Source organism: Calypte anna, chromosome 15, assembly GCF_003957555.1.
Source record: "Calypte anna isolate BGI_N300 chromosome 15, bCalAnn1_v1.p, whole genome shotgun sequence".
NCBI classification, from domain to species: Eukaryota; Metazoa; Chordata; class Aves; order Apodiformes; family Trochilidae; genus Calypte; species Calypte anna.
The window spans coordinates 9,328,673-9,343,158 of NC_044261.1; the positions used below are offsets into that span (position 1 = coordinate 9,328,673).

At 36.1% G+C, this 14,486-nt stretch overlaps 1 protein-coding gene across 2 annotated transcripts in view; it reads right to left on the bottom strand.

Moving 5' to 3' along the window:
- SPECC1L (sperm antigen with calponin homology and coiled-coil domains 1 like) overlaps nt 1–14,486 on the bottom strand; it is a 63,347-nt gene that overhangs the window by 30,692 nt on the left and 18,169 nt on the right. For both annotated transcript variants that reach the window (XM_030460411.1, XM_030460412.1), the window contains exons 3-8: nt 13,811–13,970; nt 11,218–12,851; nt 9,170–9,377; nt 2,649–2,722; nt 1,997–2,172; nt 1,381–1,544 (exon numbers count right to left, since the gene is read on the bottom strand). In XM_030460411.1, the coding sequence (XP_030316271.1) occupies nt 1,381–1,544; nt 1,997–2,172; nt 2,649–2,722; nt 9,170–9,377; nt 11,218–12,851; nt 13,811–13,970 (2,416 nt within the window). The remainder of the gene's footprint in view (nt 1–1,380; nt 1,545–1,996; nt 2,173–2,648; nt 2,723–9,169; nt 9,378–11,217; nt 12,852–13,810; nt 13,971–14,486) is intronic.

Genomic DNA, 14,486 nt, shown 5'->3' on the forward strand with positions numbered 1-14,486 from the left:
AATATTTGGAAATGTATGAAAAGAGACAAATACTGAGTTGATTACTGAGCAGCATTAGACACAAACGCAGAGGAAGAAGGTAGATAGCAGCTTAAAATAAAAGATTAAAAAGAAGGAATGATTTATCATTTTACTAAACTAACTCTGGAAAAAAAGGAATCTTTATCCAAAAGCAGATTAAAAACAACTTCTAAATTAACACCAGGAAAGTAAAAATCAGTAAATACCAAAGAAAGAAAAGGGTAGAAATAGAACTATTTACAGAATTGCCAAATAATAGAGATGCTTCTATACCTCTGCTATTTTTTTTAGTTATAAGGACTAAAAATAGATTTGCCATGTACAGTACAGTTAGTCTCTCTGGTAATATAGTCTACTTCCAGCCAAGGTTTTTATATCAGAATTTCATTATTATAAATGAAATTCAAAGCCAAAAGGCCCAGTGAGGGAAATATTTTAATCCATACAAGGTCTCCACATGCAGTCAAAGTTAAACCTCAAGTGTTTTCCATTTCAGGATAATTACTTTGATTCCTTATTCTGCTCATTTAGAGAGGAGGACAATAGTTCTTGTTTCCACAATCAGAGAATTACAGTGAAGTCCACTGTCTTCACACTAAAATCCCTTACATTTTAGAAAATAGTCCCAATGTCTCTTAATAAGTAATACTGGTTGGATCTTATTTTTAAAATTCTTAGAGTCAAACTGCTGATGAAAGTTATTAAAAGAAATAAACTCAATTTTAGCCATTACATTTTAGAGTGCTTCTTTTTTAACATTCAGTCCGCATCTTAATAGTAGGGCTGAAATCAGCTGTACTTCTAGCTATAATTACATGTGTAATATGTGTTTATGTATTTCTAATACATGGGAGCACTGAATCAAAGCATCTAGCATATGAGTCATTGGCAGTGTGACAGTAAAGGAAAGACAAAAAAAGGATAGCTGCACTTAATCACAATGATCAATCTGTTATGCAATCTAGTGTAGGTTGGTTTGTTTCATCCATCACTTATAGGTCATGACAGTACATTCAAAAAACCTTACCTTTAATTAGGTAAGTCATTAGGATGCTTGTGTATAGATAATAATAAAACTACTGACCAAAATCAGTAAGCCAATTCTACCTTTAGAAGTGCACCTGTATCCCCAAAGGTTCACTTGTAAGCAGTAACTGAACAACTACAATTCTGGCTGAACGGTGTAAGAAAGATTCATTCATATTAATTAGTTTGGTCATCTTATTTCAGATAAGACACTTCATACTCACCACTCATCCAATCGCAATCATTTTCTATTTTCAGTGTTTCTATTTTCATATATCAACATATGTAAAATCATAACTGTGTACAGCGACTACACTGGTTGAAAATAATTACCTTGGGAGGCACTGTCAAATGACTTGATCAGTGTTTTTACAGTAGGAGTTGGCTCTGAGGACGTGGAGGATCTGCGACTCAAACCCATTCCTTGTCTCAGAGCTGCCAGATCTCTCTCTACAGCATTCATGTAATTGTACACTCGACCACGTTCCTCTTCCTGCCTGAAATCAATATGCACCTTATTTAGGCATTTAAAAACCATTTTAACATGCAAAGTGTTAAAAAAACCAACAACCATCAACACAAATTTGAAGCCAAATTAAAATCCACAGTCCAAAGTGGTTACATTAGCCTGGTTTTCTTTCCATTATAATTTAGAAACAGATTATTGTAAATTCTTAGTATTTGTTAGCAAGAAAACTTAAGCACCAGAGAAAAAGGCTATCAAAATCAATCCTTGCAGGCATTACATATACTGTATACAGAAACAAATATTTTTCTTACAAATTCACCTACTTCAACCACTAAAAGCCTGCACAAAGCAGTTTGTTGAAATACAGATCCTCACAGTGAGAGAATTTATGAATGTCCAGAGTCTCAGTAAGACTTAAGATACTGGACTTCCAAAGTTGCACACTCCTGAAAGAGACAGCATCTGTTGGTTTTTGCATACTTGCGTGACTTTATTTCCTCCAACTCTTTAGTGAGCTTCTCATTTTTCTCCTGAGCCTCATGTAATCTACGCTTCAGGTCTCCTATCTCTTCCTGGGCCTCAGATTTGATATCATTTGCTATAACCACTGCAGTCTGTAGATCAGCCTGGAACTGCCTCCATTCTGCTGACTCCTCCTGTAAGCAAATAAAACTTTAAAATGAAAGAAGCAGCAAGAGTTATGAAGTTAAAAATAAAAGCTATCCTATTAATAGTTTCCCTGTGCTGCCAGTGGAAAAAATTTACAGAAATGACAAAGACACTAATCTCTGGCATCAGGTATAACCTAACTTACAAATTAAGCTAAAGATGCTTTGCTGTAAATAACTGGACTTTCAGGGTTATGAATTTATTTTCTGGAAACAAAGAATATGTTTAGAGAAGAGGGGGAAAATAATATTAAGCTATACACGAAAGACAGACATTTTCTTCCAAGCCTTATCTCTGCAGCAATGAGAATTTTTCAGGAGTTAATTCTTTCATGTCTGTAGGGTAACTATTCCCATATGATGCCTGAAATAATTATTTGAATGGTGTCACAACTAATCATACTACCTTTTCACAATTTCACATGCAGGTCTTACATTTTCCAGTTTATTGAGTTTTAACCTACCCGGAGTCTCCTGTGAAGATTCTTTATCTCTCTTTCCATGTCATGCTTTTGGTCCTGAAGTTTTTTAACCGTATCTGGAAAGAAAGTCACATTCTCTGTGAGATTTTAGTCAAGGATCTATTTATGTTAGAAAGAGTAACTGAAAAAAATTTTAAGAAAATTACTCAGATAATACATTTTTATAACCAAAGCCACCTGGAGAAAAATAGCATGAGCTGAAATAATTTGACAGAAAGTGTCAATAGCTACATCTCTATGACTGGTGAAGGGAAACAGCCTCAATTCTTACAAAAATCCCAGTCTCTTCTTAATTCTCCACAATATTAAAATGACAAAGCAACAACAAAGAGCAAATGAACAAAGTAGGTAATTTAACATACAGGGAGCCTAAAAACATGGATGTCATTTTCCCTCCTCAGATGTAAGTTACATGAAGTTACATGAAGTCTTGATTCACAATTTACACTGTGCCACAAAGAAGCTGGCATCACACTCACAGTCACCCCTTTAACTGGGATAAAATTCTACTGAGGCACTCAAGAATCTTACATTCTTGTCTATTAAGCCACTATTTGAAGTTGAAACAAGCTATATTTACAGCAAATGGGCAAATCATCCATGAGATCATGTTATGAATGAGATGGTCCCCTAAATCTGTCAGCAGCTATACAAAAGAGCATGCAGCTTGATCACTACCAGCTCCCAGAAGGCGTCTGACAGACTGGCTACTGCAATTATTATTCATATGCTACTATATTCACTACACAAGGACAAGGTAATTGCTTACTCCATTCTTATAAATAAGCAACTCATGAGGAATAACAACAAAGCATAAATTTCTTATTAGAGTATCACTTCACTGATCCTTGTTTTTTAGAATGTTTTATTTCTATAGCTTCATGAGGCTATTTCCAAACTGTAAAAACAATGGGGCAACTGACTGAATGTATTCTTTTTTTTCAGCTATTATTCCAAGATCTACTGGAAGTAAGTATCTTTCCTGTATATTTGGGATGCTACTTCCACAAAAAGACTGAAGTTACTTAAGAAATTCAGGCTGTTCAAAATAAAATCTTGGAAAAAAAAAAAAAATCAGTAGAATTGCATAATAAATTCTCCAAAGTCAGCCTACACCTTCAGTACTCCTGATCTTTCATCATGTGGCTTTTCTTAACAATAAAAAGAAGGCTATCACAGGCTAAATACAAAACAGTAAACATTTCAAATTAGATGCAACAAGGACTAAGAACAGAGTTCAGCTGATTTAAACTGATCTACACATTAAGGGTCTTCCACTATGATCCAAAGAATATCTCAACTTTTTGATCATAGAATTCCTTTTGTTTTTTTCACCAGTCCCAAGGAAGGAGTCTTTTAATGCCACAGCCAATTTCTTTACAAGAATGATATAAAACTCAGCTGGCCTGACAACATGATAACCTTTCAGGCTTGGAAAGCTTGAACCACTAAAATTAGAAAGATATTTATGTATTTATCTCCTCACAAGACCGCACAGTTTAAGATGCATCCATCTGATCTCTAAGCTTTGAAGATAAACCTGAGTGGGCCACTCAAATCTCATGCTAACATACTTAAGCAAACCCCTCCAATTTTTTAGCTTGTTTCTATATACATAACTTGGTTTGAGCTGAAGTCAGCACTGAGATGCCAAGTTTAGGTAATTCCACACCCTTTTTGCCTTTAAACATATAGTAAAAAAGCCTGCTGCAAATGAGATAACCTTCAACAGTGACAGCAGTCGACATGGCCTAAAGAGCTTCCAGTTCAAAGAAATTTTCTTTTTAAAATAAAATTTGTTCTACTACTAAAAAGAAACTATAGTTCATTTAAAAATAACTACAAATCAGAGGCTATAAATGCATCCACAGTTAAAGCTTGTGTAATGCCATTGTTTTGAGCTTTTGTGAGATATGAAACGCACCATTAAGTTTTAGTATATTTATGCTTTGAAGTAAAACACAATGGTCTGAATATTCTGCAGTTACTATAAACAATACAGAGCACTTCACAGGAGTTGTTAGAAACAGTCCTCTCCCCCAGTGAATCAGAGATTAAAAAAAATTAAAAAAAAAATTTAAAAAAAGAACTAAAACAAGCTACCAAATTGCAACAGAATTTAAAATGTAGTGAGAAATTAAGACAGAGTCAAGTAATTTCACTTTTTACAGCCTGAACTCCATTCTTCACAGTTTGTCACCAATTACAACCTGAAAATCCAAGTCAAAAGAGATTCAGTTGCCTTGTAGTATCTTTCCTTCCTGCATGAGGATAACCTCAACAATTCATCTCTAACACAGCTAAAGTCTTTCCACCTCTACGTGCTGCAGTTTTCAGTGTGGTACAACAGTTATTCCTCTTCTACCATCATCCAGTCTCCTCCTTTCAAGGACCATAACCAAGAAAGAGGTTTGAGATAAAAGGGAAAGTAACTACTGTTTAGGGTAAGTGAAGAACAAGGAGACCATTCTGATGAGTAGTCTGGATAATCTAACATGACAAATGAGCAAGCTGGTTCTGTTTTACTCCAGGATTCAATTATGCCTCAGTGTTACAAAATTATATAGATTCAAATCACAGCTTGACAAGACCTTGCTTTTTAAAAGGTAGAAAAATAAATTAAGGGAAATGCAGACTACAAATGGTAAAGCAAAACATTACCTCTAGGGTTGGAGGTGGGAGGAAGAAAGTAAGCTATCATGAATTTTGTAAGGCTGCCAGAGAAAAGGTATCACTGTATTCTGTAACTCTTACTAATTATAATTAGCAGTTAGAATTTATCATTATGAAATAAAAAAGAGTATCAACATTCAATTGTTTAATTCCAGTAATGTCGGGAAGGAGAGGGGGAGAGAAGGAAAAAGGAAAAAAAGAAGCATGTATTTGGATATGCATAATAATTTCAAAATATGACATTACATTTCCTGATAAGCAAAACTGAACTGAGTAATCACAATGCAGGCAAATCCACAATGAGCATGCTTGCAGTTTTTGTACAAGTTACATTGGTTTGCCTTGTAATAGAACAGCATTTCAATTTTTTAGCATAGAAATGGCTATTCCAGTATAATCAAATGTACCTAGAATAGTGCCAGCATGACAGTTAATGTAAGAATTACAGCTTCTTGATATACAGAATAGACACTGGTTACTATTGTACCAAAGGTCAGGTAATCTGCATATTGGTTTTGTTTCTCATCTCATCACTGTCAGATAACAGATCTCATTTTTTTAAGGGTCCAACACTATCGGGGGAAAAAAAAAAAAAAGGCAGTAACAATTAAAAATCTGATATCCAGTTGACTTCTCCAAAACTATGCTACAAAATACCTAAATTGAGTAATGTAAAAATTTAGTTTCACAACTGCTGTCAAGACCCTTTTCAAAATGAAATGCAGCAGAACTAAAAAACTAGTGCTGTGAGACCCATAAAGAGAACAACTCATTCACTGAACATTAGATCTATCAGCCTTCTTGCTTCCATACCCTTGCTCAATAAATTTACTGACTTATATAGTTATGGACTAAAAGAACTTACATCTTTAGCACAAACACCTTGAGCTAAGAGAACATGCAACTAAGATTTTCAGGTTACACCTGAAATGTCTGACAACTAATGAGACAACTACAAATACCAATTTTCTGCAAATTAGGAGACAAAGTTCTCTGAAAATTATTTCCCCACAAAATCTTACTAATTGCTTGGAAGAATAATAGCTTTCTTTTTTCCCCTTAGTCATCGGAGATGACTAACAGCACAGCTTGGCTGCCTGACTACTGAAGTTTTTTGCAGTCAGAAGTGAAAAGCAGAGGCAAGGCGCCATCTAGTGCAACGCCTGCCCTGGCCCTCACTGCCTCTCCAGACCCTACAGCTGCCTCCATCTCAGCACACCAGGGAGCATATAGAACACACAGCTTATCTTAATGTTTCTTAAGAATTTTTACACACAGTACAGTGTGTTTATAACTCCTCCTCCCACCAGTAAGTTCAGCTACCAATGACTACAGTTCCTGATGTATCATGATGGACATCATGAACACACTCTACATCTTTAATCAATGCCATTTATATCCCACTGGCCCCATCAAACACGTCTCAGTTTCTGCTGGCAGAAATATTAACAGCTAAAATGTAACATTTCAATATTCAGATTACTGTGAAAAATGTTTTGTTCTATGTTCTTTATGCTTCTTTTTGGTGTTTAGAAGGCCCAAAATGAAGGGTACCCTAAGCATCAGTGCTAGAGCATTTCACATCCCTACATTACTATTTAGTGTTGATTAATGATTAAATTGAATGAACACTCACCACCTCACCTATGAAGCATCTCTTCTAACTGTAAAGTCTATCTTTCATGAAATGTTCAAGCAATAATTTTCCATCACTTATCACCTGTCATTTATCAATTTTCTTGCCATCACTTTCATTCATCCAGTAAATCTACCATTAAACAAGTTCTCTCTATAACAGGTGCATTAGATTTCTTCATATTTTAAAATATAAAAGTTCACTACAGAAAACTTTTAAGTATCTTTATTACACTTGGTTACTGAGGCTGCAAAAATATCACTCTTCAAACTAGTGCTTTATAATACCTAAAGCTCTACTAAATTCTCAGTATTTAAAAGCACAGAATTCTGGCTGACAAAATACCAGAACTGACCAAAAGACTGATCAGCATAAAGTACTTTGCTACTTCTCAGGTGTCTTTTTCCATCTCTCATAAATTTTATTAAAATTCTATCTTCTGTAGGTTGTAAGTACCTTCAAGATTTTCTGAGATGCTGTTCTTTGCTGTCACTTTATAGAGGCTACCACCACAAAACTCCTGTACAAGATTTAATTATCAACCCATAACAAACATCATTTTAAAGTGCTCAGAGAAAAATAGTTTATGCCATTTTTGAGGTGCCATCCTTTCTTACTGCCACTAGATGCCACTCTCCTTCCTGTCTATAGCTACAACAACAATGCTTTTCTTCCCTAAAGGATTACACCAGTGCATCAGCTAGTACAGCTAGATTTTCCAATGTCAAGAGCAAAGAGTCACAAAGCCTGTCATATTTTTTGTTGACAATTTCTGCCCAGAATGCTGTTGTCTGTCTGCCTGAATTTTTACCAGTTTAAGTGAAATATCTGACAGCTGTTTTGTAGACCCAAAGCAGAAGCATCTAAAAATTAGACCTGCTTTGTAACTTGGTATCAGTATTTAATATTAGTATTAATAATAAATAACGAATAATATTAATGTTTAATTGACTAAAGTGCTTCTTTCTGTATGAATGAACATCAGTTAATAGAAAAAAAATGCAAGTAAAAAAGCAGTCAGCCTTCTTAAGATCCAAGTAAGAGCCACTGGTCATGTGTGCCTTAGCTTCTGCTCCCAGGTAAATGTCACTCTTTGGTTTTGGAAGAGAAAAAGGAAAAAAATGCAGAATAAAAACCTAAAGCAACTTTGTAAGGAGAAATACTCATTGTCTTTCAAGCTGACAGCCACATGTCTCATGACACAACTCCATTAAATAAACAATTCACCTTGATTAAGACACTACCTTTTCTTGAGAGCAGATCAGTTTAAAATCCCTTCTATGAATATTTCCCTTGTTGTTAAATGCTTTGTTGTTTTTGCTAGCTTGCTTAGTCTTTGTATATCATGGAAGAATACCAGATATTTGAATTCTGTAAGTAGCACAGTGCAAATACAACTTGCCAGGGTACAGTTGCCCAACTTCTTATTTAGATGGAGACTAATTGCAGAATTCCAGCCCGTGGTAGGAATGTCTGAGCAGTTCTTGGAGATCAGAGAGGGAACTAAGGCACAGAGAGCTAGACAAGTATACAGTACACAGAAATTTCATTTTAAGTCATAACCATCTCATGTATGGTGGCAAGAGTCAACCCATGAAGTTTTATTCTAATTTGCTTGAAGTTTTTCAGATGTATTTTTAGATTCACAGAGCAGTTTTTTTGCTTGAACAAATCTACCAGAAAGAGCTACATAATGCATCCCAGTCAGCTCCGACATTTGTAACTTTCAGTGCCTCCACTCACCCATTTCTCCACCAAAAACACCTTTCTTCAGGTGAGAAGAATCATTGATTACAGACACTCTCAAGCTAACTGGTAACTCCTAATATTTGGGCTCTCAAGAGTGCATTCTTAAAAAAAGCAACAAAACACTAAATCAATCATCCAGTCTCCAAAAGGCACAAGAAGCACACTATTATTAAGTCTTTAATTACAAGTTCTTCTCCTCTCCTATGAAAAACAACTTTGAAAACAGCATTATCAGATGTGATATTTATTTTTAGTTCATAGGCTTTCATTCCCACACCAGCTACTACTGAGACTGGAAAAGCAAAGCCAATTTGAATCCCCACCCCCAGTCTAAAAGGGATTCAGACATATGAAAGGCAAGTGAAAATATTTTCAGTATTACAACATTCTATTTCATCTGTCTTTAAGTATCATTTCTATCATAAGAGAAAGTTATAACACTTACTCTCCAAATCAGATATGATGAGATTGTCATGAAGCTTCACAGCACGATGCTGCTCTACTTCATCCTCCAACTCAAAGATAGTTTCCTTCATGTCACTTCTCTCAGTCTCTTTTTCATCTAGTTCTGTCCGAAGTTTTTCTAGAGTCACATTGAGGTCCTCAATTTGTTTCTTGGCTTCTTCTTGGAACACTCTGTATTCATCTTCAACCTGGGAAAGAATCTATCTTAGAATGACTAAATTTAGGTCACACTATTAGTTTCATAACTAACAAACCTACAGTGTATTTCTGCAGCCAGAAAAAATTATGGGACAACAAGCCAAATGTAAGCCTTTAAAAAATGTATTGTTCTAGTGCAACACTTATCCTGAACCAGAGTTAAATTCTCCTATTCCAGCCTGCAGATTGTATTCCCCAGATACTCTAAAAGCAGTCTCCTATATTCAAGTTAAGCAACAATACCACAGAACCAAGGCTGTGATTTTGTGAGCAGCTGATCCAGTGCAACATTTAGCTGCCATGGAAAAAAGGAGGTGGAGGGGAAACTCTTTACCCTTTCTTCCTCTTGCCAAAAACCAGTCTGCTGTCTTCTGTTCTGTGCATCATTTTTTGTGCCTGTTGGACCTGTGAGATGACTCATTTCCTTAACCAAGTAGAAGGATTCATGTTTGTGAGTGAGATGTTAGTGAGTTGAAGTGGTTCACAGAGGAGTCTTACAAGCTACTGAAATGAATTTTAAAAACCCCAAACCAACAGAGAAAGCACCAGGCAGTAGACTTCTCCCTCTTAGGAGCACCAAGGCTATTTTATCCTGCCTCATCAAACTGAAGTGTAAGCAACAAGCTGGGACCACAGGCACAGTAACATTAACCCAACAGCAAAAATTAGGGTGTCAGAAAAACAAGAGAAAAACAAGGTCATGGCTTAGGGTGGGTCAACACATTCAGGCACCAAATTTAATATACAGAATGCCCTGCTTTAAATCATCTGTTTCAGTATTTTTTATTTTAATAGCACTCATCAACTTTAATTATTCAAATTATATTTATTTTTGTCCCAAATTAAGGTTAATTCTAGCTGGCAGGAGACCATGACTAACATGTTGATTTGCAACTAATACATAGTTCAGACATTAAATATGTCAAATTTTCTCATCAGGAAGATATACCTTTGAACACATAGCTGAAGTTATCAAATTTATTATTACTTTTTTATTTAATTATGCTAAATATTTTTACTAGACATATTTACTAGATAAATTAGTTACATTTGAGTCAAAATAGCTGTTCTAGAACTAATGATATGCATTTTGATTCAAAACTAAGTCAACCCAAAAGCTGCTCCTGGCTGCATCATTAGTAAAAAACCTGTATTTGCCCACGTTTAATAATAACTGTTTAAAAGGTTCATTTTTTAACTTTACAGCTAAAATATTTATTCTGTAAGCTACATTTAATTAGATAAAAATATCTATAAAATCCATTATTTCTTGATTGGAGAGAGAAGACACTTTTCTGCTTTCTTTATCATTAGTTTATACTATGTTAACTGAACCAATTTGAATAAGCTGAAACTTCAAAATATTCTCTCAATACCTACAGAGGTGTAGGACAGAGGTCCTACAAGTCACCAACAGCTGGGTTGCCACTTCAAAATTTGACCCCCAGTACTTTCTCAGTGACATCCCTCTTCTACCAGTTTGGTACTAATTTCTTAAAACTCTTGCAGAAGGTATGCAGTTCAAGCACAAAATTCATAACTCATATTAAATATAGCTTGAATTTGGCCCTTGAAATAGGCTGTGGAGTTTAAATATCAGTAATTTGTAAAAAGTAACATGACAGTTAACCTGTGGCTGAATGTATCCATATAATTTGTAAAAAGACCTCCATCATTTTTAACAAATGTTAAGAGAAAGTAATCAATCCTATCACTATGGCCACCCAATTAACCTCAGAATCAATCCTTCGCTTCTAAAAGAACTACAGTGCCCAGCAGTAAGGCACAGGGCACATGGGATGTTAAAATACAAGTTTTTTTAAACACTACCTTAGCAATGGCATCTTGCAGTCGATTGGCATCATTACGGGTGTGTGCCAGCTCCTCTTGCAGACTACTGGCCAGCGTCTCTGCTTTTTCTTTATCCAGCCTGACGCTCTCCAGCAAATCTTGAATATCTGATTTATCTCCTGAGTTGTGTATAGAATACAATTCAGCCACCTTCTGCTTTTCATGCTCTAACTGAGCTTTCAGCCTGTTCATCTCAATCTGGTCACTGGCTACTGTGGCTTTGTACTCCTCCAAGGTAGATGCTATTGCTGTTTTGCTTTTCTGCTCTGACTCAATAATCCGTTCCATGTGGTGATTTCGTTCTTTTAAGGCCCCTATCATTTCTTGGGCCTCCTTGTTGTCTTGTTCTGCCATCTTCAAAGTGTTACTCAAGTGCTGCTGAACACCTAGCAGCTGCTCTCGCTCAAACCGAGCGTTCTCTGCAAGGTCCATGTAACGTTGCTCCAGCTCCATGTAGCGACCACTTTTCATGTCTTCATCAATTACATATGAAATGTGGTGTTCATCTAACAGGGATCGGAAATACTCAATCTGACGGCTGAAGTGCTCTAACTTGTCACTTTGCTGGCACAAAGATTCCATAAGGATTACTTTTTCCTCTCCAAGTCTTTCATTCTCACTGTTTAGCTCTTGTGTTATTTGTTGCAGATCTGCAAGCTCTTGAAGTGTGGCTTGGAGTTCTTCAGCTGTACTGTGCTGATTCTCCTCCATCTGATGTATCCGTTCTGTCAGACATGCTACTGACACTTCACTTGCATTGCCACTGCTCCCCTTCCTAGATCTTTCTATGCTTGGTACACCTTCAGATTCCGAAGATGATGGAGCATCTAAAGCATCATCACTTGATGTCAGTGGTTGATAAACTTCACTGCACTCACTGTCTAAATTATCCATGGAATTACTATGTTGGTTGTCCATCAAAGTGTTTTCATCTTGACTTAACAAGTCTTCCATTGATCCAGGAGCAGAACCTTCCACTGAAGATGTCAGAGTACCACCCCCATCACTGTGGTTGCCAGCTGTAATCTCTGGACTCAAAGACTGATAGCCAAAGAGTTTTTCAGAGTTATCCAGCCTTTGTTCCAAAGAAAAGCCTAATGCATTCAGTCTGTCTTTTAACATTCGATTCTCATTCTTCAGTTGGTTGAGCTCTTCTCGGATGGCAGTGTTTTGTTCCTGCAACTGCAGCAACGTAGACTCTACATCAGTTGGCTGATGGACAATGATGGCCTCTTTTTCCTCAGATTTTTCATCACCTTCCTGTTGATCTTCGTTAAGTCCCAGCTGAGCACGCATATCTCTTAGTTCATTCCTCAGGTGCAGGATTTCCACATCTTTAGTTTTCGCCAATGTCAGGAGATCATTCACCTTTGCTTCCAAGGCAGCTTTGTCACTGATCTGATTGTCTGATTTGGACTTGCTCATCCGGATGTCTGATTCTGGATTGGTGCGGCTACGGGAGCGCTTTGCCAGCACCGCGTCGTTGGGCCCCTGCCCAGCCAGAGGCAGCTTCTTGCTCTGGCTTAAACGAGAACGATCGCGAATTCTTTCTCTAGAAGAGCTTGACTCTTTATTTCCAGAAGAAGTGCCACGCTTAGCTGTGGAACTTGTACCTGTATGTTATTTGAAAGTTAGGAACATTAATTGAAAATCCATTGCCCGTAACAGAAGCCTTGTGTACCTTGTATCAGTAATACATTGGTTGATTTTCAATCACACTGGTAAATTGTATTTCATAAAATACATTTAAACAGTTATACAACCTTAGCCATTAATCACTGAAGTTATATTTTAATTGATTCATGTTTTGCCAATTGCTTTGATTTATGTATTTTGGAAATTATTTAAATGTTAAAGTTTAAAATTTGAAAGTCTCTTTTTTTGTCTTCAACAGCCTCTGATAAACTGTGCAAAAACTGCAGCAGTGCCATTCCTACAAGCTTAAATCTGTTTCTCTTTTCAGTAGATTTCCACGCAAGCTTTTAGGTGATGAACTGCATTTTATGATTCCCCAAAATGAAAGTGAAGTTTTCTTGTATTTTCATCTTATTTCATAAAGACAAGGATAGCTTATTACTACTTTATTTCCAGATGCTTTACAGCTTTGCAAACATTACTCAACTGGAAACAAAGGAATGGAAAGCAAGACACTTCCATCCATACTGATAACACGCTAAACAATTTCTCTTGTCTGAACACTTTCTGAAAGCTCTCTAACTTCATTTCTATACAGCAATTCAAAATGTCCAAAATTCTAGTTGCAACAAGTTATCACATCTTAAAATTTTATTGTTTGTGGCATAAACTTTTTAGACAAACCTGATTCTCTAGATTAATTCTATTATCAACTTTTACTTAGCAGTTGATAATCACTTCTGAAAAAAACTTAGAAGGGAGAACCTTCCAAAAAGGCAATTATATTTCTAAAAAAAAGAATGAAAAGAGCACAGGATGTGTTTGATTTGAGAGTGGCCTTATTAACCACTTCATTAGGCTGCCTGGATCATCAGTTCATAATAGGAAAATAAAAAGCCACCCAACTACCATTTTAAGAATCAATATATCCATTTACCTGCAATAGTTTTAGGTTTATTTTCCAGACTGTTCATGGTCGTCCCTGAAGCTGAAGATGATGTTGATACACAAGTGCTCTTCTTTGCCTTGACACCATTGGTCATTGTCACTCCACCACCACCAGCCATCCCTGCTAAGAGGTCATCGTTACTCTTAGTCTGAAAGAAAGAGAAGCAGCAGCTTTAAGACAGCTGGCTGAGAAGTCAGCATAGCCAACATTTCTTCTGCTAAAGATTCCATCCCTTTAAAAAGTATATTTTTGACTAGTCATGTGTCTGTGCAGGAATGTTGAAAAGCACAAATGCAGTTCACTGAGCAGAGCTAGTAAGTTGAAATTGAACTTCAACTTCTCACATATGACTGACCACAGAAACTAAGTCATCTCTCTCCCAGAAAAAGTAGTTTCAATACCAGGGAGGAAAAAATAAAAATTAAAGTAACACAACACAGTGTAATGCTTCTCAATGTTGACTGAAAGTTTACTTAAGCATAAAGATACAGATAATTCTTAGATAATTAAACAACCAAAACTATGTTAGTATAGTGTCCTTCAATAGAGCATATTCAAGCATTTTCTGGTAGACAAGTTCACAACAAAAAACCCCAACAAAACAATAAAAATCAATCCAACATTAATAAAATACCCTTTCAAGCTGAAAACACTAAGCTACAAA